Below are 27532 nucleotides of genomic sequence, written 5' to 3' on the forward strand. Positions count from 1 at the left end.
TGACTGATTCTGTCCATGCTGTTAGCCTCCTGGCCATGCGTACTAGAGAGACCATTTTAGACCAGGAGGTGGGTCTCAGCCATCTTCGCAAACCAGGAAGACTCAGCTTAAAGTCTAAGAGGACACTGGGTCCGAGAGGCCTGGTCATCCTGTCAGCTGTTTCTGTGTCATTGTCGGTGTGACTCCTGAGATCTCTGTCACTTCTCAGCATAGCTCGCCAACAGTCAGTAACGTCCCTCACTGGTCTTACTTTGGACGTGGCATCTGTTACTCGTCCATGCTGCTTTCTGTGGACTGGAGAATCTATAGAAGTCCTTGCTTAGACACACTTGGGGGAAGTGATGTCTAACTCAAACCTTGAGGTCTGTGGGAAAGCGCAGCCCGGTTTCCTTCAGCAGACACAGGCTGTAAACACTGGCCAGACTTCCTCATATTGGGATTTCCAGGGTAATGGGGGTGCCCTGAACTGCTGAAAGCCTACCTGTCCTGGAGTTATGTCCTGTCTTAGGGGGGCATGGGAATAAACAATTAAAAAAGAAAAAAATAAAGGCCGATGAGATAACTCAGCGGGCAAGGGTGCTTGCCACCAAACCCGATGACCTGAGTTCAGTCTTCAGTTTCACATGCTAGAAGGAGAGAACTAATTCCCAAAAGTTGTCTTCTGACCTCCACATGTTTCCCACCCCCAATTAAAAAAAATGTAAAAAAATTAAAAAAAATAATGAATGCATATTTAATACTAGTCAATACAAATCCAAGAGCAGTGACACACACTGTAATCCCGGACTTGGGAGGCAGAGGCAGGAAGATCAGCAGTTTAAGGTCATCCTGGGCTACACAGCAAGTTCAAGACCAGCCTGGGCTACGTGAGACCCTATATCAACTAAACAAACAAGTTAAACACCCACTTTCAACATACTAATAAGCACAAATGGGAAGAAATAAATCAGGAAAAAAGATGTAAGGACTTTCATGGGGAGGGATCCCCACTCCATTAACAATATTTTTTACTGTGTGTGTGTGTGTGTAAGAGAGGCGGGGGAGAGGAAGGGAGGGGTGAGAGTCTCTAATGTAGCCCAAGCAGATCTGGAATTCTCAGTCCCTCCCACTTTAGATCCCTGAGAGGTGAAATTGCAAGCATGTGGGACCACAACAATCAGGGATTTCCAGTTTTTAGTGATGTGTCCCCAAAGGCTTCATGGAGCAGGTGACAACTGGACACTCCGGAGGATTTGGGGGAGTGTACCATAGGATGTCTAGCATGAGGGAAGCATGTTCTGCCAAAGGAGAGCCGAAGGCCGTGGGGGTGAGCCTGTGTGTGAATGACAGCCTGGTTTTCCTGGTAGGAAGTTACCCTATGCGGCTCACATATGTACCATGTCTCTGTGTTAAAATGTCAATAAGAGGAGATTGCACTTAAATGCCCTAGAAATCTCAGCTGTTCTGACATTCGGCCTTCTCGATGGTCCTTCTAAAAGGAAATTCCTTGTTTATGAGACTGAGTGAAGCGTTTGCCCCTTGAGCAGCTGGGAAGTGTCCCCAGAGTGGCCCGCCTATTGAGTGTGCATGAGAGTGACCCCATGCCCCTTGTTTTTAGAACGCTCATCTTCACTATCTCACTAAAACCTTTTTAAAAGCTGCTGGGTGAGCAGGACAGCAGTGTGTTCATACCCATTATTCAGATGAGAATGTAGACTCCTGGCCAGTGCCTGTCCCAGACCTGAGACAAATCCGCATTCTCTGACGCACGCTGCAGGAAGTGGCATTTCCCCGTTCCGCCAGCACTGTCCGCTGCAGTTGGTGTTCGTCTTCAGGGATGTTAGAACATACACTACCACGGAGTTTTCTTTCCTCATAGTTTGGTGGGTTGAAGCCTAAGAAGATCAAGTTGTTTGCAGAGTTCTTTTCTTCCAAGCCCTCTTCTTGGCTTACAGGTGGCTGTCCTCCTTACGCATCTTCGTGTGGTCCTTCTGTGCGTTTTTGTGTTGTTACCTCTGTCTTCTCCTTCCTCTTCAGACAAGGTCTTATGTATCCCAGGCTGGCCTCAAGCTTGCATGTAGCCAGGGATGTCCTTAAACACCAATTCTCCTGCTTCCGCCCTTCAAGTGCAAAACCGTCACCTGGTTTATGTGGTGCTGGGACTTGAACCCAGGGCATCTGCGTTCTAGGCAAACACTCTACCAACTGAGCTACCTCCCGCCTGTAACCAACTTAGCACTCATATTGGACTAGAGCCACCTTAATGATCTCATTTTAACTTAATTACTGCTTCCACGGTCCCAAGTCCAAATATAGTCACATTCCGAGGCATTGGTTTGTGGGGATGCATAGTTGAGCCCACAGCATCAGCCCTCATGTGCAGTTCCCTGGGGAGCCCATGTCTTGGGGCTGGGATCACAGTTTCAGAGATACCCTTTGAGTAAAGTCAAGGAGCTGCCTGACATCTTCCTCCTCCCTGCCCCACCCACCTTTGGAGGCGGGATCTCGCTAAACTGTCTCCAAGCTTCCTGTCTGAATGACTTGAAACTTCTGAACTTCCTGACCCCACTGTCTAAATGCTGGGATTATAGGTGCGCACCGCTGCCCCTGGTTTATGCTCTGTAGTCGGTCAAACCTAGGGAGGGCCTCCTTCCTGCTAGGCAAGGATGCTCCGACTGAATTATCACCCTTCCACAGCCCCTCACCCTCTGCTTTTTTTTTTTTTTTTTGCAGTTGATTGGGGGCCTGGTCCTGTCAGTGGGGATCTATGCAGAGGTCGAGCGGCAGAAATACAAAACCCTGGAGAGCGCCTTCCTGGCCCCGGCCATCATCCTCATCCTCCTGGGGGTAGTCATGTTCATTGTCTCCTTCATTGGGGTGCTGGCTTCCCTCCGGGACAACCTATGCCTTCTCCAGTCGGTAAGTGGCTCCTCCCAGCCCCAAGATGGAGGGAGTTGTTCTTGGTGTCTCCAAGAAAGCTGAAGAGCCTGTTCCTCTGCCTTGGCCAGCTGGGTTCCTTCTGTCTCTCACACCATCCTGCTGTCCCAGAACATTTCCTGAATCAGCCACTGTAGCATTGTGATCCATATCCACCCCAGCGACCTCATATCAGCCTGTATGTACATCTGACTTGGATACTGCTGTGGTCTCTGGATTCCCAGCTGTCATAGGGGAGATGGCGGTCATCTGAGATCAAGCAAAGCTGGGGGATGGGAGGATGAATCATGGGCTCATGCAGCCAGCAAACCTATGGGGGCCAAGGGGCCTCGCGGCACCACCAGGCAAGGCGGGGCAGTCTGTTTTGCCACCTCCAGCAGGACTGCTCCTGCCTACCGTCTACAGGCACAGAATCTTGATTGCTTCTGAGCCCAGGGTGTCTTTCTTGGCCACTCTGGCCAGAGTCCCAGTACACTGGAGCACCTGGCTCAGATCACGTGCCCATCAGGTGGAGAGTTGTAGTCCACACAACCCTTGTTGATAGCTGAGGGGAGACACCCAATCCTGGGAACACTGGGTGTGCAGGCCCTTGTCCTCTGATGCATGTGTGTCTTCCCCTCTTTGCCCCCATCATCCCTCTGATGGGTGGCTTTGTAGTCACACACAAGCAGGGTCTTGGTACTGCCCAAGGCTGGGACTTGCTAGAATCAATCTGGTCAATATCTTTCCTCAAACAAAAGGTGGAGTGTGTGTCCTTAAACTTCAAGTGCCTCTTCTGTACTTGGCTGACTGGGAAGCCACTTCTGAGCTATTTAGGGGGGCAGTGGAGTACCAGGAACAGGAAGTGCTTCCAGGCTGCTTCCTCTGGCTGTGTTAGAGGGAGGACACCAGTCTAATTGGGGGAGGAGCCTACTGTTTGTCTACCCTGCCCCCCCACACACACACTAGGATTCTTGGGGCAAACATGAGGAGTATCTGCCTGGGGCATCTCATTCACTCTCTAGAGTCAAGCCTTCCTGAGCAGTGCCCTGTGTTCTCTAGGAGGACAGCAGGGCCCCGTCAGGGAGGACCCCCACCTTATTGTGCTTGATCTTAGTGCAGGTGTGGAGTTCTCTGAGCCTTCCCTTGACTCCCCCGATGAATCTCTGAATCTTGTCTTCCAGTTTATGTACATCCTGGGGATCTGCCTCATAATGGAGCTTATCGGCGGCATAGTGGCTTTGATCTTCCGGAACCAGGTAGGCCTGTGGGTTCGCCGTCAGCTATGTGTGTATTGGACACCCACTGTGTGTGTCCTGGGCTTTACCCAGGGTGCTGCTGTGGACAGGATAGACATATGGTTTCTATGAAGCTGGGTGACCTGGGATAGGCCAGGCCATACAGCACCGTATCATGGCAAGGGGCTGGGTGAGCAGAGGTGGGAGGAACCGCTGGGCACACTGAGAGAACAGTCTGGACTGGAGTCTGCTTGACTCGTGGGGTAAGTAAGGTGTAGGGAGAAGGATGGAAGGTGAAGTTGGCAGGCTGGCGTGGGGGGTACATAGGTGCTCAGAGGCTATTGGCCAAGTGGAGAACGGGCAGTAGAGAAGTAAGGACAACATAGGAGTCTAGCCCAGAGACTGTGACAGTCATCCAGAGGCAAAGGGACGGTGGCTCAGATGGAAGTGGAGGCAAATGTGCCCAGGTCTGACACAGTGGGATTTGATGTTTGTGTGTTTTGGGCCATTGTACTGCATATAGGACTGAGGGAAGGGACAGGTTGAGTGAGTGATGCCTGATACCCAAGCCCAGCAGTGTCCACAGGTGCACAAGTTTCATAGTTCCGGGCCCCAGGTGCCTTCACAGTCTACACTCAGGTGCCTCATACTATCTGGGGGCCTTGGTCAGGTCACATGGCTTTCTTGACCCTGAGAGTCATCCATGCCCAGAGAGGTTAAGAAGCCCTTCCAAGAACAGAAAGGTATGTGTATATATTTTGTGTGTGTGTGTATGTGTGTGTGTGTTTTGTTTTCTGAGACAGGGTCTCCATAATCTGGTGGCCTCAAACTAGCTGTGTAGGAAGGATGACCTTGAGCCTACTGCCTGCATCTCCCCAGAGCTGCAGACATGTGCCACCACACCCCAGGCCCCTTGAGCTGTTTCTTCTTTCTGCTTTTCAAAGCATGTCTTCTGAGCTGGTACTAGTTCATGCCCCAGCAGTCTTGAGTAGAGAGAGGTGTTTATTCCAGCTGTTGATAGTTGTCTATGCTTTCCTGTGTGGTCAGCAGGTCTCTCAGTTGGCCAGTGGTCTTGCAGGGGTCTAGGTTAGCACTTTCCTGGATGAGTCCCAGGGCCAACTCATCGTCAGGGCCATTCGTGGCTTTGATAAACCTGTCCTTTCCAAGAGAGCTAGTCCTGGTTCCAGCATGCCTCTCCAAGGCTGTCTGTCAGGTTTGTCATTTCCCAGTGCTTTAAAGGTCAGTCATGGCTGTGACATCACTTCCTTCTTTTAAATGAGGGAACTGAGCTGAGTGAAGGCCACTGCCTTGGGAGCCTCTTGGGACCTTCAGTCCTCACAGCTTAGGAAGCCAAGGCCTGGGTCAGGAATGATTTTCTAGTTATCCCCACACCCTATGGGCTCCATGACCACAAAATGTGTGCTTCATAGTTTGTGAGGAAGTTCAGGGCTCTCCCTCAACGACTTGGTAAATTTGAGGCTAACCTCAGCTACTTGAAACCCCGTCTCAAAACTAAACAAAACATGCCAAAGGCCAGGTATGGTAGCACATACCTTTAATCCCAGCACCCAGGGCACATAGCAGGTGGATCTCTGTGAGTTCAAGGCCAGCCTGGTTTACATAATAAGTTCCAGAACAGCCAGGGCTACAAAGCTAGAGAGACCCTGTCTCAAAAAACAAAACAAACAAATAACAACAACCAACCATGTCAAAACCATTCTAAAGGACGAGAAGAGATGTTCTCTTGGTCAGCGCCTTTCCCAATGCTCTACCCTGTAGGACCACCCTGTGTTCAGTTCCCCAAACTGTCCCTGTGGGTGGCTATGAAGACCATTGTGTAGGTAGGACTGTCAAAGCAGGCGGGGAAGCCTGTGTGAAGAGTCTTCAGCATTTTCTTGTGGGTTTGCCATGGATCCCTCTGGAATGACCTTACCAGATGAGAATGGCTCAGAGCTGGTCTCTGTGGCCCCGAAAGTGGGGCAGGTGACCACTTCTGTGACCCTCCTTGGGGAACAGAGCTTCTAGGTTTGTTTCTGTTTGTTTGTTTTGCCTGCCTTGGGAAATGGGGTCATGAGCAAGGAACCAGGAACAAAAGAAAATAAACATATAAAATAGTGACACATGCCTATATCCATGGGACCATTACCGGAGAGACTGAAACAGGAGGAGGATGGCTGAGGCTTTGAGGCCAACCTGAGCTGCATAGTGAGTTCCAGACTAGCCAGGGGTATATAGCAAGACCCTGCCTCAAAATTACAAAAAAAAAATCACGATATATAATATTTAAGGTTGTTTGAACACAGCAGACATGGCGGCTCACACCAGTAATCCCTGAACTTCTGGAGGCTGAAGCTGGAGAATTGCAACTTTGAGGCATATGTAGGTTACACAGTAATTTCTTATTTCAAAAATTAAAAAAAAAAAAAGCTGGAGAAACTGCTGGAACCAGAGGGGTGGGGTGAGTTGATTTTTCTCTATTTTTTTTCTAGCTCCTAAAGTTTTCTTTCTCGTTTTTTGTGGTGCTGGTGGGGAATGCTACATTAAGCAACAAAAACAGCAGCAACAAAAAAACAACCAGTGCACCCCTTCTGGCTCTCTGCGAATGATTTTGTCAGAGAGGAGCCAGGCCAGTGCTGAGCATGGGAGAAGAAGATGCTGCTGGGTCGGGGAGGGGCCAGTGATGAGGAGGGGATGGAGAAGAGGAGGAGGGGGTGCCCAAGTCACCCAAGTCCTGCTTCCTCAGGAGAAGGCAAATTTCTTTAGCCATTGTACAAGAAGTTCAGTGTTGGATACTTAGATATGAGAAGAAACTGCCCCTGTGCTAGGTGAGGTATCTGCACACAGGGGGACCCAGCAAGCAGAGTGCAGGGTCTCCTCGTCTGTGCATGTGTGTGGTGTGTGCTGGGGAGTCAAGTAGGGGCCAGCAGAAAAATGTCCGGTGCTTTGACCCTGAGCATAGTAAGGGGACTTGGTGACCCCACAACCTGAGCTATAGTCTCCATTAACTGTTGGCCTAGCTTGCTCTGGGTTTCATCAAGACGGCATCGGGGTGTCAGAGATGGCAAAACGGAGCATAAACACTGGAGGGTCTTGGACTATATCTGGTAGGTCTGTACTCATCTCCCAGGCCCCCTGCCATCTCTCCCAGCAGAACAAGATGACTTCAGATGGCTTTCTGTCTTGATCAGAGTATGCCTTGGTCATTCCTGATGCCAGGTCAGAGATTGGCAGGCAGCATCCCCTTGGTTATCTCATCCTGGCATAGCATACTAGCTGGCACTTAGAATATCTTGAAGTCAGGGGCAGGAGAAAGCTGGTGGCTCTATGGTCCCCTTGGCTAAGCACCTGGACATATATACAACTGCCTGAGGTCTCAAGCACTGTCCAGAAAGTGATAGGAGCTTTGGACAGCCTGCAGAGAGGCCCAGAACATTTTTTTTTATCCCTAGAGGGGCTGTATCCTGGAGCAGCCAGCCTGCGAGATGCTCTTGGACTCCTTCATACTTGGCTCCTGCACAGGGAGCTGTACCACACACACCTCCATCCGTTTAAAATAGTCTAAGACTTCCCTGGGGTGTGGCGGGGGCATCCAAGGCTAGAAATCCAGATTTAAAGGAGAATTATGGAAAGGACAGGTCTGCACAGCTTCCTCTGGTGGCAACACACACTTCGAGAAGTCACGTGGCCTTTGATGTTTGCCTGCTCCAGGTCATGTGCCCGTTGTGGTATGTGCCAGCCCTGGTGAAAGGCAGCTTGCGGGCTGAAGTAGCTCCTGTTGGTGTGACCTGGTTGAGAGTTGGGTGTGGTGTGGCTGGCCGCCGGCAGCAGCTGCAGAAGCTAGAGTTTCCTCTTCTGTGCCTTGTCCCTCTTCTGATTGACCCCAGCTCCCTTGAATCGTGCGTGATAGGTGTTGTGGACACTAGCAAACACTTTATGATTTGGAAACTGCACAACCCGAGTGCACCATGGGAATTTGTTACATCTTTTCAATGGCCACAGCCAAGGGACCACCTTGGTGTCTTGTTCATGTTCCCAGGAAATACACCACATGCACAATTCCAGGAGCAGTGCAGGTTTGCAGCAGCCAAAACAATGCCAACAACCATCTCATTGAGCTGGCTGGGCCAGGACTATCTGTTCCCCCATGTCTGGTCAGGGAGGTTTCCTGCAGGGCCTTCCCCCATAACAGGAGCAGTACAGCTTCCTGGATGGGAAGATGGTCCTCATATGGGTATATGGAATTTCCTGGTCTGTTGGTCTGTCTTGGTGGGGCCAGCACATACCTCAGATCCTAGCAGGGGAGGGAGATCCTTAGCAGGGGAGGGAGAACGCAAGAGAGAGAGAGGATAGATAGATAGATAGATAGATAGATAGATAGATAGATAGATAGATAGATAGATAGATAGATAGATAGGTGGCATACCGACTGACCCCACAGGCTACCAGTCTACCCTGGCCACTGTGCCCCCTGCCCTCATCTTCGCCATGACCTGCCCTGAGGGAAGGGCCTCCATGGAGATCTAGAATGGCTGAGGTGGAAAGGAAGGACCATGGTGAGTGAGCTCTGTGTCCCCAGTGTGCCCAGAGTGGAAAGAGGCCGTCACATCACATTTCCACCCTCGTGGCCGAGGCAAGTCCCTGACCCTGGTGTTACCCACATGCCCTAGCTCAACCAGTGAAGCCCTGCAGTGCATCGGTCAGGGCTGTGAGCTCATTCCCTCACCCCCTCGGGTGGCAGACAGACCTCACCCTCATGTCCTGTTTCTTATTCATCCCCACCCCACCCCGGCCAGCTGGCCTGTCACCACATCCTCCAGAGGACCAGGCAGGCAAGGTTAGATGGGACGTCAGGCTAGGATTTGGTTGGTCCTACTTCTGCCTATGCAGTGTGGCTGGCAGGCAGGTGGGCCACTCAACCCCTACCCTGGCATCCGGTGCCAGACCCACGAAGGGCTGTGTGCTGATGACCTCAGAAACTCTTGTAGAAGCCTGTGGCTTCTCTTTTCTCTTAGGGTCTATGCTGCCGCTGGTCACCAGCAGAGGTGTGGGGGAGGGGAGGGGAAGGCCTCCAGGCTCTCAAGTCAGGCCCTGCCCTCTCTTAGCCTGAACCCGGGCTTCTTAGCCTGTAACCTGGAGTGTAGTGGGCTGGCGGGCTGGCATTTTGGTCAGCTGGGGGACCTTGGATAAGGCATACTGATCTCAGGGCTGCAAGTGTCTCATATAAGCTCCAGGATGCTCATACTAGGGGCTACCGCTCTGGCAGGAGGGCCTTTGGGCAAGGGGTAGGCCTTAGCTCCCCTGGGGACTGAGCTTCCTCTGTGGCCGTATGAAGTCACCCCCCCCCCAAGGATCTGTTTCCCACTTGCAGAGATGTCTGTGTTATTGGGACCAACCATGTACCCAGCATCCGTGAATGAGCACTTTCAGGGGTTCAAACTCCTGTCACCCCCCAGAAGGCTGACTGTCTTTGTCTCCCTATTTTGTGGATGAGAGAAGGAGGCTTGGAGATTAAAAGAAGTACCTGGGGCCTAGTGGCAGCAGGGACTATGGCCTTAACCATGAGACTTGATGGCCCTTTTAGCTTTATCGCTAATGCTTAGGTCTGGAAGGTCCCCAGGGTTGATCACCAATGGGAAACTCAGCCCTAACAGGGCCTGGAAGCTGGCCCCTGCCATCCCAGCGTACCTCATGGTGCCTCCCCCAGGAATTGTCTGGCTCCTCTGTCCTGTACCAGAGCCAAGAATGCCTTTTGTCCCCAGTCTCTGCTGGTACTCTGCCTCTGCTCTGAAAGCTCCGATTGTCACAACAAGCCTGTGACTGAGCTGCCCACTCTCCCACCCCAGCCCTGCCTGCTGTGGAGCCTTTGTATTCCGGAGACCTCAGCACAACAACCGGCTGTTGATCCCGAGAGCCCAGCGTGACTGGGAGAGGGTGTCTTTCCAGTGCCCTTCCGGGTAGAGATTGACTGTGCCCAAACTGGGAGGAGACTGTGTGGCCTGAGGGTCAGAGCACAGAGTGATGAAGAGAGAGGCCTATGTAGGGCGGGTCAGGGGACCTGGATTCCAGTCCTGACTAGCCCGCTCTGTGACCCAGGGCAGTCTGTCCTCTATCTCCCCTTTCTCCCAGCTCCATAGTACTCTTCCCCTGGGGCCTCAGTTTCCTTCTTCATAAAGCAAGAGATTGGGTGATGAGAGTGTGGCTGAGGGGCTGGAGCATCAAAGGAAGATTCTAGCTCAGGCCTGTTGCTGGGCAGAGGAGAGAATACCTGCCAGGAATCAGGAGGGTTGAGGCCCAGCTCTAGCACACTGCTCTTCAGAGTTGGAGCCTGGCAAGCCGGGCTCTCAGGACCTGGGCTTTGGAAACCTAGGGAATATCTGTGAGCTGGGTAGTCTCTGGTGTTCAGGGTGGGGCGTGGGGGAGACCTACTCAGGTAGGTGGGAACCGTTGGCTACACTGCTGTGCTATCCTAGACTTCTAGAATAATCTGGGCCTAGCCCCTGATGTATGCTCCTTCTCCTTGGCGGTATTGTTTCCTTCTGTATAGACCATTGACTTCCTGAATGACAACATTCGGAGAGGAATTGAGAACTATTACGACGACCTGGACTTCAAGAACATCATGGACTTTGTTCAGAAGAAGGTGACATGGGGAGCAGGGGGTCTGAGGGGCACCTCCAGGACCCTTGTCCCTGTCCTGACCCTCTGTTCCAGAGAGTGGGGCGAAGGGCCAGCTGACCTATACAGTCCCAATGCAGGTGGCTGACTGTGGGTGGTCCTTCAAACACGGGGAACAACTCACAAGGCCAGATGTCTCTCTGGCTATTTTGTAGGGCCCAGCCCCTGGAAGACAGGGATCTCCTTCTCTCGGGACTGGCTGGCCTTCCCCAGGGTCCATCCTCAGGTGTGGAGAGTTTACTTCAGCAAAGGTGGGGAGAAAACTCTCTCCCAATCCCAGCTCTCCCCGTTGGACATGGGACAAGGCCCCTCCCACCCCTCTCACACACCTTTGAATGTGATGATGATTGTGTGTCCTTTTGGGACACTATCCCTCTCCCCGAGGCCCAGCCCAGTTTGTGGGTGGAAGTGAGGTCACCCTTCCCTGGGGCTGGGCTGCCTTTTCTTTGTCCTGAGGCGCAGGTTTCTCGTTGTCTCTCGTTTCACAGTGGCTGTGACTTGCTCAACTTCTTTCTGAAATGCTCAGAGCAGAGCCAGTACAGTGGGGGTCACCCTCACTCACTGGGTGGGGACGGTGATGTTGGAGGGTCACAGGCCCTTCCCGAGCCTGGCAGTGGGTGTTTCTGGTCCCCTGAGCCTACAGTGGAGGCCAGCTTCACCACATCCTGGGGCCTGTGGCTCTGTGTTTCTCTGTGGGAGAAACAGGTGCAGCTTCTGGGAGATTGCTTCCTGCCATCCATGTGCCTGGCATCCCAGGCTGGGAGGGCCGAGTCATTCTCCTGGTAGATGCTTTTGTTGGAACCAGCCCTTAGCTGGCTCAGAGATGTCATTTCTCGGTGGGTGGGGGCAGGAGGTGACTAATGCTCACTGGGCCTTGCGCAGAACGCTTCCCTCAGGGCCTCTCCTACAGTCCAGCTCGGCCCCACGGAGCCGGCATTGCAGACAAGCATCCGAGACCCAGAGAGGCTGATCCCCTTGCCCTCGGTCACACACCCGGGGTGTCGATGGGAGGATTTGAATGTATCTTGTCCAGCAACAGAACACATGGCCCTTGTACAACACTGCAGATAGGCACTCGTGGATCCCAAGGAAGGCCTGGTGGCTGCCAGGGCACCGTGGAGACAGCTGAAGGGTGTCCAGATGCTGTCTACCTGGACTCCCACCACACGCTCCTTCAGCTTCCTGCTCCTGGAACAGTCCCAGACCTCTGTTTACTCTGGATAATGGATCTTTCCACATTGGCCTCTGTTCCCTGAACCTTATCCCCTCCACTCACGAACTTTCCCACTCGCTGCTGATGTACAGGGCCTTTACACATACGTGTTGACTGTCTCTTCCTTGTTCATGTTTCAGATGACATGTCCTCTCCTTTGAGCAGTCTTTCCTGTCCTCCCAACATAAAGTCACCCCCCTCCCCTGCCTTCCCTGTGCCCAGGTATACAGCACCCCTTCCTGGTCACACCCTCCCCCAGGTAGTTTTGGGATAGTTTTGTTTGTTTTTTGTTTTTGCTTTTGAGAGAGTCTTATCCTGTAGCCTAGGCTATCCTAGAACTCACTATGTAGCCCAGGTTGGCTCCACACTGTACCATTCCTCCTGCTGGGAGTCCAGGCTTGCCTGTATGCTTGACCGTGGCTCTCACCACTTAGCCAGTAGGTCTATCTCCCAGGGTGATTTTACCTTGTCCAGGAGGAAGTCATCCAGCTGGTCCTTCTGCTGCACTCCACCCCCCACCCCAAGCTGGCCCTGGTACAGAAGGGAGAGGTGGGTGGGAGGGGGAGACTATGGCAGTTTATTCTGGTCTCCAAGGTCAGGATGGAGCAGGGATTCCATAGGACCTGGCCTCTGAGGCTGTCTTCTCCGGCAAGACCCCTACCCCAGGGGCTTGAAGATGGAGAAGGATGCAGATCGGTTGCCAGGGAGACTCCCTTTCTAGTGTCTAGTCAGCACCTGGTGTCCAATTGAAGTAGTCCTGCCTTACCGTGCATGGCTTTCCAGGGTAGAGAGTTCACCCCTTTTTGTATGGCCATGCCACTCTTGATTCCTCTGGCCTAATAGAAGATGGCTTCATGAGGCCCTGGCACTCGGACCTCCACCCTGGCCCTCCTGCCCCCACCCTGGCCCCCCACCTCTACCCTGGCCCCCCACCCCCACTCTGGCATTCAGACCTCCACCCTGACACTCCCACCCCCACCCTGGCCCTCCCGCCCCCACCCTGGCCCTCCCGCCCCCTCCCTGGCCCCCCACTCCCACCCTGGCCCCCACCCCCACTCTGGCACTCAGACCTCCACCCTGACACTCCCACCCCCACCCTGGCCCTCCCACCCCCACCCTGGCCCTCCTGCCCCCTCCCTGGTACTCCCCCCTCCCCACCCCTGACACACACTGACCCTGGCTTTGCCAATGACTCAGATCAGTGTGCTTTCCTCCTCAGTTCAAGTGCTGCGGCGGGGAGGACTACAGAGACTGGAGCAAAAACCAGTACCATGACTGCAGCGCCCCCGGGCCCCTGGCCTGCGGGGTACCCTACACCTGCTGCATCAGGAACACGGTAACCGCAGGGGTGCTGGGTGCAGGATCCCCCAGCTGGTTGGGCTCTGGCAGAGGGGAGCTGGGTGGGCAGCCTCCTCTGTGGGTGTGTCAGTGAGCATCGCTGGAGCATGTGCATGGCCCGGCCCAGGCTCTTTGTATCCACAGCAGGGATGCAAAGGGAGACCTGGGGAGACCAGAGGCACTGTTACAAACCCCCTCTAGAAGACTTGCCCAAGGTTGGCAGGGCTGGCATGGAATGCAGCTGTGTCAGGCCAGGCGCCCGGCAGGGGCAGCCAGCTCCACCCCGTACAGTGCAGGCGTGGTGAGCAGTGCTGTGGCCAGCAGGGACGTGGTGATGTAAACGCCAGCCTCCACCTTTCCCTGGCAGGAGCCTCTCAGCTGTTTCCCCAGCCATCTGGGATGCTGAGCTGTGCCGTCACCACGACATCAGTCCTGATGTATGACAAGTCTATCAGGCACTGCCCCGTTTCTGGACCGAGCCTGAAACAAAAGCCGCACAATTACTCCCCCACCCCCCATGCACACACCCTCGTGCAAAGTCTCTTGTTGATGGTTCCAACAGCTGTGCTTACCACCCCAGCCAGTCACCATGGGAACAGAGTGGCTGTGGGCGGGGCTTCTGCCCAAAGTCTGGACCAGTGCCAAATGAACTTGCCCTGTGAAAGGCGGGGTGGAGGGACTTTGGAAACCCCAGGCCTCTGCGGCTGATGAGTGCTGTGGAAGGTTCCCCGGGTTTGCAGAGAACTGCGGAAGGTGACCCTGAACTTCATCGCCCATGAGTGCACTTTGGGTGTCCAAGATGAATTGTGGAAGCCCAGTGTGTCTTCCTTCATTTGCTTATTCATTTAGCAACCATTGACTGAAGACCTACTGTGTGCCAGACATATTGCTAGGCTCTGGAGGGACTGCGGGCACACGTAGAAGTCTCTCCCAAATGGGGACGACTTAGTGAGAGAAACTGACAACGTAAGTGACAGAGGATTGAAGGAGACACTAAGGAACATTCAGGGAGGCGGCAGTTTTAGATACAGAGGTGGATTGTGAGGAAAACCCGAAGGAGTGGGGGAGTAAGCTTCACAAGTGTTCTTGGCGAGGGGAACCCCCAGCAGAGAGAGTGTCGGGTGCAAAGGTCCTGGGGTAGGAATTGCCCTGGTGTGTTTGAGAACCAGCAGGAAGGCCTGTGTGACCAGATATCAGACTGAGATCAGCAGGGAGTAGGGGAGATTCAAGGTGGTACCCTGAAGACCACAAGGTGGTGTTCTCATGAGTGACAGAAGTCAGCGCTGAGGTGCTGGCAGCAAGTGGGAGTGGAGCAGCCGCAGCAGGAGGGCAGACTGCAGGGCACACATAAGCAAGCAAACACCAAGTGGGAGGGGGAGAGTGGGGGTGTGAGCAGTGGCGGAGGTTCGGTGCCCTTTGGGTGGGAGTCTCCACTGAATCTATACATATGATCCCTCCAAGTTGACTCGCACCGAGGCAAGGGAGTCAGGCTCTCACACTACCATGTCCTCTGGCGTCATGCAACCCCACCTCCAGCTGCCCAGCGAGGTCTCTCTTGCCGCCTCTTTCTCAGCTACGTCATTCCCTAGTCGCATCCATCGCCTTCTCTCTAGGCTACCAGTGCCGAGGCGGGGGCTTCGTTTTGTCCACTGTGCGCCAAGCCCCTAAAATGGAGACTGATAGCAACAAATACCAGCTAACCTTTGTTCATTAAGTGAATGGCTGGCCCTTCCCTCCGGGGTCGGTGCCATGTGAGCGCTGGGCACTGCTGGGTCTGAGGGCACCCGGGGGAGTGTCATAACTGAGAAAGGTTATTCTGTGCCCACACCAGGTCCTGCCGCTTTGAATGATCTGATGACATCTGGGACTGGGGTTGTAAGCAGTGTCACCCTGGCCAGAGCCCTTCCATGCACTTGTCCCTGTGACATCAGGTTCCCAGGTCACAGTCCCCTGACTTTCCAGAATTGCCCGGGGAACCGTCTCATCCACTCCCCACCCCACCCCTGACTCTATCAAGTGCCGCCTCCTCTCCATCCTCTTGGGGTTGGATCCCGGAAGCGATGCCTCACTTACATATGCAGGGACCCAAACTGGATCCAGGCTGGACCTGGGACTCCACCTCTCCCCTTATGACTGAAGATGTGACCAAACAGGGCACAGGCAATGATGGGAAGTGTCATGGAGCCTACTTGGAAAGGAATTTGATGGGGGCTAGAGCCCAGCCATAGGGTTGCCGTGTGTAAATCAGTCAGCAGGGAGCCCTGGAGCATGGCCCTTTTTTCAGAGAGGAACTTCTATGACCCTGGTGGTGAACTCAGTGTTGAAAGGGCAGGGAAGCGTGGCCAGTGGCCTAGCCTTGCCCTCAGGTAAACCGCAGCTGGCAGGGGGCCCTGTTGTGGTTTGAGCAGTTCCTTCCTTTCTGAGAGTCAGTCAAGTAGGAACAGCCTAGCTGGACTGGGAAATACAGATGGGTCAAGCAGAGGGGCGGGGGTGCCTCAGGAGTGCTTCTAGCTAAAGAGCTGGACTGCAGTTGGCGGAGGGGTTATCTCCCACAGGGACCCCCAGGGAGGGCGGCGAGTCTGCCCTTGGCTCTCCACTGGGCATTTCTTGAGGAGGGAACTAAGAAACAGGCTGGAGCCGGCTGCTGGAGGCGGGAAATCTCAGCTCCCTCCACACCAGACTCGGCTCTTTCACCTGTAAAAGGCATGTCGTTCGGATTACAGCCCTTAGAGTCGTGATTTGTGATGTTTCTGTTTCAGACAGATGTCGTCAACACCATGTGCGGCTACAAAACAATTGACAAGGAGGTAAGGGCTTGAAAACCTTCCGTCCCCAGAAATGGTGTTCCTCTTGTCCCCCCCCCCAGCTGATGGAGGGTCTCTTGTCCACCCCCCCCCCAGCTGATGGAGGGTCTCTTGTACACTTTAATCCTGAGTGCTAGGATTAAAGGTGTACACCACCGTGCCCAGTCTTTTTCTTTTTTTAAATAACCCACGGGGTCCAATTAGTTTTGCCCATATATGCGTGAGGGTGGGACCATCCACTGGAAGAGGGGCAGCCTGCCAGCAGCCACACCCCCAAATGATGTTGTTTAATAATTATGGGATGAAGCAAAGTTTCATGGTGAGGAATGTTTCACTTGTGGAAAAAAATCTAACAGTAATTCTAGAAGCTTCCCTGTACATTAAAACCACGTAGTTATAGAGTTTTGTTGTTGTTTTTCCACATATACCTGGATTTAACTTTTGGCTGAGGAGATAGTGTGCAGTGCTGGGTTTCATCTGAGAGGCATGTGGGTATACTCTGCCATCCCCCAGTTCCCAGCAGTACTGACCCCAGTGTCCCCAGTGCTGTCTCAGGAGCAGTACTAGGAAACCCAGGGTCCCGTGCTGACACCACCCTCTTCCTGCACAGCGCCTGAGTGCCCAGAACGTCATTCACGTGCGGGGCTGCACCAACGCCGTGTTGATATGGTTCATGGACAACTACACGATCATGGCGGGTCTCTTACTGGGCATCCTGCTTCCTCAGGTAGGTAGTCTGTGGGTCAGATGAAGCAAGGCTGGGTGATGAAGGTGGAAGTCTAGAGCCCCTGAGAGAGGGCTAGAGTCTGCAAGGAGAGACAAATGGAATAGCCTCAACTGCTCACTTAGTATTGGCTCTGGCTTCAGCCCACCAGTGAGGTTGTATGGTTACCACATCCACTTAACAGAGGTGGCAAGACTTTCCAAGGTCCTGAATAAAGTGTGACAGAGCTGGGCTGGAGGCAGAAGGCCCAGATAGTGAGGCACAGGGAAGTCTCCATGTTCCTGGGAGGGACAGAAGAGGTCTAGCCTGGAGCTGCCTGAGCAGTGGGTGCGAGGATGCTTCAATTTCCCCGGCTACCCAGTGTCATGGGGGAACTATCTGGAAGGGATGCCCGTGTGTCAGCAGGCTCTCACCAGCCCCCTCTCCATCCTCAGTTCTTTGGTGTGTTGCTGACGTTGCTGTACATCACCCGAGTGGAGGACATTATCTTGGAGCACTCGGTCACCGATGGATTGCTGGGACCTGGTGCCAAGTCCAGCGTGGACACGGCGGGCACTGGGTGCTGTCTGTGCTATCCCAGTTAGGACCTGGTTGGGCACAGCAGCCTCAGCAGGACTGTACTGCACGGCACATCCCAGTCTACACAAGCCGGACAGAGGAGCTCCAGCTCCCCTGCCCACTTGAGGCGCCGACCAAAGCCCAGGGTGTATGTGTCCGTGTACAGTGTCCAATGGCCACTCCTCCCAGGGAATGGCTGAACCCTGCAGAACCCCAGGGGATAGGAATGACCCAGCTCCAGTTCTGGGCCCCAAAGAAGGAAGTTCAGGGCTCAGGATGGGCTCAGTTTGTTTCTTGCAGTGCCTCTGACAGTGGTCATTACGCCCCGCCCCTTCAGGAGCAGTTCTGTGGTGGTTTTCAGGAGAGAGGAGGATGTGTTTGTTCCGCAGGGCAGGAAGTGCTGGGTTCAGCCCCAGTCCCTGAGCCAGATGTGCGGTTGGACCATGTCTCAAATTTCCAGGTGCCTTGAGCCCTCTGTAAGGCTCCTGCATTGCCCACCTATTTTCTACGTGGTTTTTTATAACATTCATGTTTTGTACACAATTAACAAAAGTTTCTGGCTACTCAAAACTGGCCACCCCCACTCTCCCTCCCCAGTTCACTCTTCCCTCTGAGTCAGCTCATTAATCAAACAATAAAGATGTGATTTTTGGGGGGATGGTGGTCTTTCATTTGTATTATTTGAAAGTCTCTCGTTGGTGCAGGGGTTGAAGGAGAAGCTGCTCTGGAGCGAAGATTGGTATAACTGAGGCATGGGGCAGCATGGACAACGCTAGTATTTCACACACTGGGGGAAACTGAGGCTGAATGGTAAGGCATAGAACGCCATAGGTGGAGAAATGGTCACACGGAGAAGTAGCTGAGCCCAGGGCTCGGGAAGGAGATCTGCGACGGCAAATCTACCCGAGTTACATTGAAAAACCTTAGTAGGAATCCGCAGGTTGTATCCAGGGACTCACGCCAAGCAAAGCTTGGTGCTGGTCGCCCCCTGCTGGAAATGGCAGGTCTTGCAGGAAGCGTCAACACAAACGTGTCACTCCCATCCCCACCTGGGTTCTAGGTTTTCGGGACGTTCTCAGTAGATGGGTCAGTAGAAATAAAATGAGAATACCAGTGGTATGGGGAAGGGTAGGCACAGGGCTTTAAAAAGAGCGCTATGACAACAAGGACATCAAAGGCCACATGAGGCCAGGCCTAACCATCTGGCATAAATGATAAGGCAGCTAATGCTCATAGCTGTTTTTAGTCCTTCCTGTTATCTCAGTTTTGTTGATGGGAAACAGGCAGAGTGGTTAAGTAACTTGCGGATGCACGGGACTGCTTATGGAGCATCTCTGCTTGAATTGTGTCTGTCCATAGATTCTCCTCGGTGTGCGAAACCAGACTTGACCAGGGCTGTGGCTCCCATGCTCGCTATGGATGCTTCTGCCCATCCCCCTTTAGTTGCTGAGATAGTCTCATGTAGTCCAGGCTGTGTAGCCGAGGATGGCCTTAAACTTTAGACTCTCCTGCTTCATCCTCATGAATGCTGGGATCATAGGCTGGCACCGCCACACCCTGGTTATGGAATGCTGGGGCTGGAGGCTCTTTATATCCTGAGCCCCTTTGACTTGGGCACAGGGCTGACTGTTGAGCCTTCTAGCTCTGGTTGCTCTCAGAATTCTTCTGTGCCCAGAGGAGAGGGCAGACACCTGTGAGGCACGACTAATTAAAAAACTCAGGGAGAGAAACTAAGGTTCAACCTGAAGATCCGGAAAGCAAAGCAGCCAGCTACTGGCTCTTCCCTTGACCTCAGTCCGAAATGGCGATCCTGCCTCCAGGAATCTGAGAGTGGGACTGTGTTGAGAGCTGTCTCATCCTGTTTTATAATCCTCTCTACAGCTGGGACTAAAGGCGTGTACCATGATGATTAAAGACATGCACCATCTGGTTTCTATGGCAACTAGTGTGTCTGCTGGGATTAAAGATGTGTTACTGTTACCTGGTCTGTAAGGCTGACCAGTGGGGCTGTTTTACTATCAGATCTTCAGACAGGCTTTATTTATTAAAATACAATTGAAATGCCACTATACACCTGTGGCACAGCAACATGGCCAGGACACGCGGGGGGAGGGGGCGTTGGGACTACTCTGGAGCCTGCTTATAAAAACCTGCTACTCCACAGCCCCGAGCCTGGTGACTCTTTCCACCACCAGGGCTGGAAGTTGTTGCCCTCCCAAGCCTGAGTTCCCCATGTGCCCTCAGACCTCCAAACCTGTCTCGTCCCTCTCAAGGAAAAGCACACGAAGAGAACTTTGCCAGCCAGTTTCAGGGGACTCCTCTGCCACGGCCCCCTTCTGTGACTCTATGTCAAGGATCCCAATGTCACCTTATCTCCCAAGACTAGACCCTAACCCACCCACGTGGGCTACAGTTTTGAAGATTTTGGTTTTGTTTTGGATACACGATTTCTCTGTGTAGCTCTGGTCATCCTGGAACTCACTCTGTACACTAGGTTAGCTTCGAACTCAGAGATTCGCCCGCCTCTGCATCCCGAGTGCTGGGAGGCACCACCACTGTCTGACAGTTTATTGTTACAAGGAGAATACATTTGGGAATGCTGACAATTAGGTTTCAAACCTGGGACAATGGCTGAGGTGCCTACTTGACCTATCAAAGCGGCTGCTGGCTGCCAGGTTCTCCCAGCATCCCTCAGCCCCTACCTGTTACAGGGTCCTCCTGGCTCGCAAACTCAGCCTCCTACTCTAAACTTCTCAAGCCCAGGGCACTGACTTCATGTGAAAATTCCAAAAACTGTCTGGAAACTTCCTTTTAAAGTATACACAAGAGGATACAAATTTGCCAGACATGGGGGATACATGCCTGAAATCCAGCACTCAGAAGATTGAGGCAGGAGGATTGTATTCAAAATAAAACACCTCTGTAGTTTTGTCCTGTATCCCTGCCACCTTTTGCCTTTCCTTCTGTGGGTCAAAATAAACCTTTTCTTAAATTTCTTCTCTCAGGTATGCTGTCATAGCAATGAGAAAAGTAACTGAGACGGGACTCCAGTGTTTAAAGGGGCAGATGGAAGCATCCGTGCAATTTAAGATAATAAACACATTCATTGCTCTAAAGAACGTTCTGTTACAGGAATTCTGTCACTGGTCCGCTAACCAATTGTATGGAGCATTTTGGTCTAAGAGGCGGGGTTAGCATTGGGAATGGACAGGTGGAGCTGAGGGATGCATGGGCCCTGTGCGCCCTTTGGAACGAGGAAAAGCAGCAGTGGAGCGTCTGGTGACTCAGCTCATTCTCCGTTCTGTCTTGTGATAATTGTGCTCGGATTTTGCCGATAATAAATGGTAATCATTTGACTTCATTGATCATCAGTGCCCAACGTGGGTCTCTGCTTACAGTTTTCTCCTAATCCCTTCTTCCTAGCCCTCCCCTGCTGTAGGAAATCCTTCAGCCAGTAGTCTTTAATATACCAGCCCATTTGGGCGTGGCCTCTTATACTATAAAATGCTGATGTAACGTGCGTGTGCATGCTAGCTCTCTCTTGGGGTTGCTGGATTAGGTTGCTCCCCGTTTGAGCAGAGGACTGTGATCTGTGAGTCTACCCCTAAATAAATAACCCTTTATTATACACAATTCTGAGATGGTGTGGGATTTCTTTTTAGCGTCGATCTTCACTCCTCGGCACTGCCTGCTCCCCACGTAGGCAACCCCTATCTGCTTTCTGCCCGTCTTTTCTAAAGAAAAGATTTCTGTATCAGTCTGTCTTTTCTAAAGCGTTTACAAGACTAGGCTCACATGCACTCTTTTTGGGATCTGGATACATTCCTATAATATTATTTTGAAAGTCATTCATTTCTGTGATTGAGTTGTACTCCATGGTACCGACATGCCATAGTTAATTTATGCATTTACCAATCAATGGACTTTGTTGTTTACTTTTTTTTTTTTTTTTTGAGACAGTCTTATAAAGCCCCGGCTGGTTTGGAACTCACTGTGGAGATTAGGTTGGCCTCAAATTCACAGAGATGCTCCTGAGATTAAAGGTGTGTGCTGCTATGTTCAGCAACAACTTTATTTTGTTGTTGCAAGGCTGTGAACATTTGCACGTCTTTGCAAAAACATGTAACTGGTGAGGCAAGAATGCTCTGTAGTTAAGGGCACTTGATTTCAAGCTTGATGTCCTGAGTTCAGTCACTGGAATCCACATAGCAGGAGAGAGCCAGTTCTTTCAATTTGCACTCAAACCTCTATACTTGTTTTATGGCACAAACGTCCATACATATACATCATGCGCACATGTGCGCATACACACACAATAATAATTAATAATAATTAAACTGGACCTTTTGTTTTCATATTACTAAATTTGGAGAACTTTATATTCTATGTAAGCCTTTTATTGCACATGTATAATATGCAAATGTTTTTTCTCCCCAATATTAGTATTTAGGAGCACTGGCTGTTCTGGCAGAAGAATCAACTTCAATCCCTGTACCCACCTACTGGCTTATAGCTAGCTGTCTGTAACTCCAGTTTCAGGGATCTAACATTCTCTGTCTCCACAGGCACCTCCACATATGTGGTGCGTAGGCACATACACATACACCTACATAAAAATAACGAGTCTCTCCACGTGGCACATGCCTGCACTTGGAAGCCTGAGGCAGGAGGAGTGTTGAAGCCTAGAACTTTAGGACCAGCCTGGGTAATATTGAGGCCCTGCCTCTTAAGAAAAAGAAGAGTACCCTTGTGAGTGACTGTCCTCCCAGCCAATCAACCGTGGTCTGGGGAAGTTCTGCCGTGCCTCCTTGCAGAACAATTATCCGAGTTGGGCTTGTTGACTGTTTATGTCCCCTAATGGAGGGGTGGGGAAGGGGCAGGAGAATCTCACCTGAGAATCCAGCCACTCCCGACCACCTGCTATACGCAGCACTGCCTTAATTGCAAAGGCCTCTGGAAGTGGCTAGGGTATACAGGCTGGGCACTGGCGCTCCATTTATGCAGCTATGGGTGCGCCATCATTCCTTCAGGGTGAAGGCTTTCCAGGTGCAGCCCTTTGTGGGAGGAGCACCCACACTCCTGTAAGGAACTCCTCTGTAAGAACGCCCGGTAAATTCATTGGTTTCCCGGACTGAACTTTGGTAGAACTGAGCCTTGGTTTGTTCTTGCCGTTTTAGGAGAAGGGTTAGATGTTATTTATGTCTCCTTCTGGGGAGGAATTTTAGAGAGAGCCTTCATGCTGCCAGGCGGTGAATTCTCCTGTACCTAACAGTATCCTACAATCATGCCTAGAAGCCCATAGGGGGAGCCAGAGTTGCAGTCTTGAGAGCCCAGGAAGGCAAACAGCAGCAATGAAAGCATATAGCCATTAGGTGGCGCTGTCCCCGCACGCCTCAAAGCCCAGCGCTCTGCAACTCTGCTTCCCCAGAAGCTAAACCTCACCTGGGAATCAGGTGGGGCGAGCTCTGGGCTCCACCTCCTCACCCAGAAGGGCAGCCACAGGTGAGGTAGGCTAAAATCACCACAGCCACTGGCGTGTAAGGGCTTCTCCTAATAAATAACTGTTCAAACCCCGTGTGTTGGCACGGGCCTGTAATCCCAGCACTGGGAAATAAACGGAGGCTGGAGGACCAGGAATTCAAGGCTTGCCTCAGCTGCACATTGAGTCTGAAACAAGCCTTGGCTAGATGAGAGCCTGTTTCAAACAAATCGTTGAGTGAATGGATGGCACAGACGAGGGGAGGGAGGCAGTAGAAACTAAGGTTATTGTGGTTGGTTGCTGTTACGGGACAGTGTGTCAGCCGGGACACTGGGGGCTTAGGGAGACCGGGTGACTCACCAAAATCACACAGTGGGGAGAATAAGCAGAAGGATGAGGACTTGAAGGCCTTGTGCCTGTGTCTCACTGACACGGAAGGACTAAGGCCACCTATTTATCTCTCAGGCTCTCTCTCCTCATGAGTGAAATTCCTCTCCCTGGCACAGCCCTTCCCCCATCATTACGTAGCCACCAGAGGGAAGTCTGGGCCTTGGGCATCCATGAAGGCCAGAGGAAACTGAGGAGAGGGACAGGAGCCTATGCCAGAATGAGCCTGTGGGCCCACTTGTTCACCTACAGACAGGAGGGTAGCCACCCTTACCTTGCCAGGATGACAGGAGACTAGCCGTGGAAGGGCTCTTGAGAGGGCGCTAAGTACCTACTCTCTTCACACTCCTGCCTATGGCAGGGTGCAACACACGCGCGTGCACGGGCACACACACACACACACACACACACACACCATAGCACACTGGCACTAACATTGCTACCGCATTGCTTGCCAGGCTCCGTATCCCCCACCTACAGCAGGATTTTTATGTGCCGTGTGTGTGTGTGTGTGTGTGTGTGTGTGTGTGTGTGTGTGCCCGCGCACCTCTGTGCGCACATGCATCTGTACATACTCATGCACCCTCATATACATTAACATACACGCATGAACACAGCATGAGTGTTCATGTGCACTTATGCATGCATGAGCACACAGAGATAATTCATCATAGGGCACAATAGTCAACAAAAGTATAATATCTCACTTAAAATTGGATAAGGGCTGGGGAGGTGGCTCAGTGGTTAAGACATATGCTGCTGTTGCAGAGGACCCGAGTTCAGTTCCTGGTGCCCATGGCAGGCAGTCCACCTCAGTCTGTAACACCAGCTCCAGGGGATCTGCTGCCCTCCTCTGGCCTCCTCCTGCACCTACACTCACATGCATGGGCATGTGCACAGTGAACCCTCCCCCACCCCCAATGAAATACAATTGGATATAAAAACAGTAGACCTAAATGTTTGCAAATCTAGTAGAGGGCTGGCTGAAGAAACATTCCCAGGATCTAAAGGGTGAGGATATGAGGGCAGTTACAGACAGTTGTTAGCTGCCATGTGGGTGCTGGGAATTGAACCCAGGTACTTTGGGGGGAGCAGCTTGTGTTCTTAACTCCTGAGTCTCCTTTTTCTTTCTTTTAAGAATGATTTTTATGTATGAGTGTCTGTGTCCGTACACGGTTGTCTGCAGAGGTCAGAAGATGGTGTGAGGTCAGCCCTGGAGCTGGAGTCACAGGTGGCTCTGTGTCACTTGACATGGGCATGGGGAACAGAACTCAGGTCCTTTGGAAGAGCATTATGTGCTCTTAAACGCTGAGCAGCTTCTCCAGTGGCTCCAACTCTTTATTTTATTTTAATATTGGAGACAGAGCTTGGGATGGTTCAGCTGATAGAATGTTCGTCTCAGACACGTGAAGCTCTGGCTTTGATCCCTATCCCTGCATAAGTCAGGTGTGGTGGCCTGTGCTTACAATCCCAGCATGCAGGGCATGGAGGTGGGGGGGGGACGAGAAAGTCAAGGTCATCCTATCAGCTACATAGTCATTTCAAGGATAGCCAGGGTTGCATGAGTCCAAAAAGCCAAAATTCATAAATAAATAAAAATTAAAAACAGGAAAGAAAAACAAGATGTTTAAATGTGAATTCTGGCCCGTTTGAACTACTTAGAAATGAGAATTTCCCCAATGGCTTTCTATTCATTTGTATTACGCGGTTCTTTTGCTTTTGTTTTGTTGACTATTTTATTGTGTTTATAAAACTTTATTATTATACGGTGTGCATGGTGTGGGGTAGGGGGCGTTCACACCACGTAGCATGTGTGGAGGTCAGAGGACAACTTTGTTAATGTCATTTCTGGGGATTGAACTCTGGTCCCCAGGCTTGCATGGCAGGTACTTTACCAGCCGAGCGTCTTCTAACCCACAACTGTTCTGTTGTTAAGCTCTATCGATGACAGCCTTCTCTTATTGACATTCCAGTCCATTTTCTTTGGGGATCCCTGAGTATGGATAAGTGTGTTTAAAAGTCCTATTTGCTGCCTATATCATAAGGCAAAACGAAGACCCTATCTGGTCGGTAACATTCCGTTCCGTCTCTGTCTTCTCTTCCATCCTTATTTAATAGAAGTTTTGTTTCTGAGAATTGCTTCCATCTGTGTAAAATAGGTTTGTGATTATTTTAAGATTCCTTATAAGATTACCTTTCAAGATAAACAATAAAGTGATTGGTCCTTTCTTTGTAACAGCCAAAACACAGCCTGCCAATAAAAGACCTGACTGAGAAGAATACCTTGCTTGCCTATACCATTAATCTATAACAAGTTGCTTGGGTATGAATATATGTGGGTTCTTGGGATAATTTGTTTTTCACCTATAATTCGTAAAATGTTTAATCATGTAAATGATATGGAAAACATGCTGTTTCCTGACTGTATTCTTTATAATCATTCGCTTGAAATATAAAATGCAACCATACTGTAATTTTTATATTGCTTGAAAGATTTTGCTGGGGTCTGTAAGTTGTAAGGGAAAACAGAGAGAGAGGAGAAGGAAAACATCAAGAACGAGAGGAGGAAATCACCAGGAAAATAAAGAATAGAGAATACAGAAAAAGCAGGTCCAATGGGAGCCTCTGGAAGTGGAATTCTTTCGGGGAATAGGGGTGGGCAAATCAGTCTTTACCATTTCTCACCACACTAGAGTCATCTGGGAAGAGGGAACCCCAACTGAGAATATGCCCCCAACCAGATGGTCTGTGGGCAAGCCAGTGGGGCATTTTCTTGATTGATGATTGATGTAGAAAGGCTCAGTCACTGTGGGCAGTGATATCTCTAGGTAGGTGATCCTGGGCTCTTTAAGAAAGCAGACTGAGCATGTCATGGGGAGCAAGCCAGTAAGAAGTATTCCTCCATGGCTTCAGCTTTAGTTCAGTTCCTGCCTCTAGGTTCCCCCCTTGAGTTTCTGTCCTGATTCACCTGAACTCTAAATTATAAGTTGAAACAAATAATTTCCTCTCCAAGTTGCTTTTGGTCATGGAGTTTTATTCCAGTAATAGAAATAGAAAGCTAACTAAGACTAGGAACCAACAAGATGGCCCAGTAGGTAAAGGGGCCTGCCATTGAGCCTGAGGTTCTGTGTTCAATCCCTAGGACCCACAGGATGGGAGGGAAGAGCTGATTTCACACAAGCTGTCCTCCGACCTCCACAAGTGCTCTTATGTACACACACACACACACACACACACACACACACACACACACACAAATAGATGCTTAATAAGATTAAGGAACAGAAAGAAAAATATTGTGACAGACAATAAAACTATGCCAGAAAGACATACCTAAGAAAAGACAAGAAACTTACAATTAAAAAACAAAATATATTAAGAAACAAAACATAGCTCTGGAACCCAGGGGGCAAACCTGTCCTGTGTGCTGGACCAAGCCCAGTGGAAGGTCCAAGATGGTCAGCGTTGAAGCCTCTCAGAACCTGGGCACACTTTGTAGGAGGGAAGGCCAGAGACTGAGTCCATCCCCTAGCCTCATCACCACCAGGAAAGGAAAAAGCCTGACGCGGTATCACCAGGTGCTGACTAAGTCAAGGGGACTCAGCAAACAGGGTCTGCCTGCTGCTTGACTGCAGTCTTCCCCCACCCCCTGACCTGAGCCCCAGCTGCAAAGTCTGCTAGAAACATCCTTGCCCTCCTGACAGGCAGAAGGCTCAGCTCCACCAGGAGACCGTCTTAGCTGCTCTCCCTGTTGCTTTGATAAAATACCCCGACAAAGGCAGTTTAAAGGAGAAAGGGTTAGTTCTGGCTCAGATTTCTAAGTTACAGTGCATCCTGGCTGGGAAGGGAAGCTGGCAGGAGGGCACAGCACTTGGTCACAGCATACCCACAGTCAGGAAGCGGAGAGTGATCTGGGTCGTGCCCAGGTCAGCTCTGCATTCACAGCAAGCTCTTTGCAGACCGAGTCATCAACTAAAGCCCCACCTTCCTTTTTATTCAGTGTAGGACCCCTGTTCACTGGATGGTACCATCTACACCCACTGTAGGGATGGTACCACCTACACCCACTGTAGGGTGGTGCCAACTACACCCACTGTAGGGATAGTGCCACCTCCATCCACTGTAGGGATGGTGCCAACTACACCCACTGTAGGGATGTCGCCACCTCCATCCACTGTAGGGATGGTGCCAACTACACCCACTGTAGGGATGGTTCCACCT

General features: G+C 51.5%; 1 protein-coding gene and 1 non-coding gene across 2 annotated transcripts in view; one reads left to right on the forward strand and one right to left on the reverse strand.

The window, feature by feature from the left end:
* Positions 1–18101, forward strand: part of Tspan15 (tetraspanin 15) — a 41550-nt gene extending 23449 nt beyond the window's left edge. The window contains exons 2-8 of the mRNA XM_075980149.1: positions 2713–2898; positions 4080–4154; positions 10678–10773; positions 13241–13357; positions 16119–16166; positions 16774–16890; positions 17322–18101. Of these exons, the coding sequence (XP_075836264.1) occupies positions 2713–2898; positions 4080–4154; positions 10678–10773; positions 13241–13357; positions 16119–16166; positions 16774–16890; positions 17322–17471 (789 nt within the window). The 3' untranslated portion in view covers positions 17472–18101. The remainder of the gene's footprint in view (positions 1–2712; positions 2899–4079; positions 4155–10677; positions 10774–13240; positions 13358–16118; positions 16167–16773; positions 16891–17321) is intronic.
* On the reverse strand, positions 2131–2198 carry Trnas-aga (transfer RNA serine (anticodon AGA)). Its single transcript has one exon. It is a non-coding gene; the product is annotated as a tRNA-Ser (tRNA).
* Positions 18102–27532: the final 9431 nt, after the last annotated feature.

Source organism: Microtus pennsylvanicus, chromosome 7 (assembly GCF_037038515.1).
Source record: "Microtus pennsylvanicus isolate mMicPen1 chromosome 7, mMicPen1.hap1, whole genome shotgun sequence".
NCBI classification, from domain to species: domain Eukaryota; kingdom Metazoa; phylum Chordata; class Mammalia; order Rodentia; family Cricetidae; genus Microtus; species Microtus pennsylvanicus.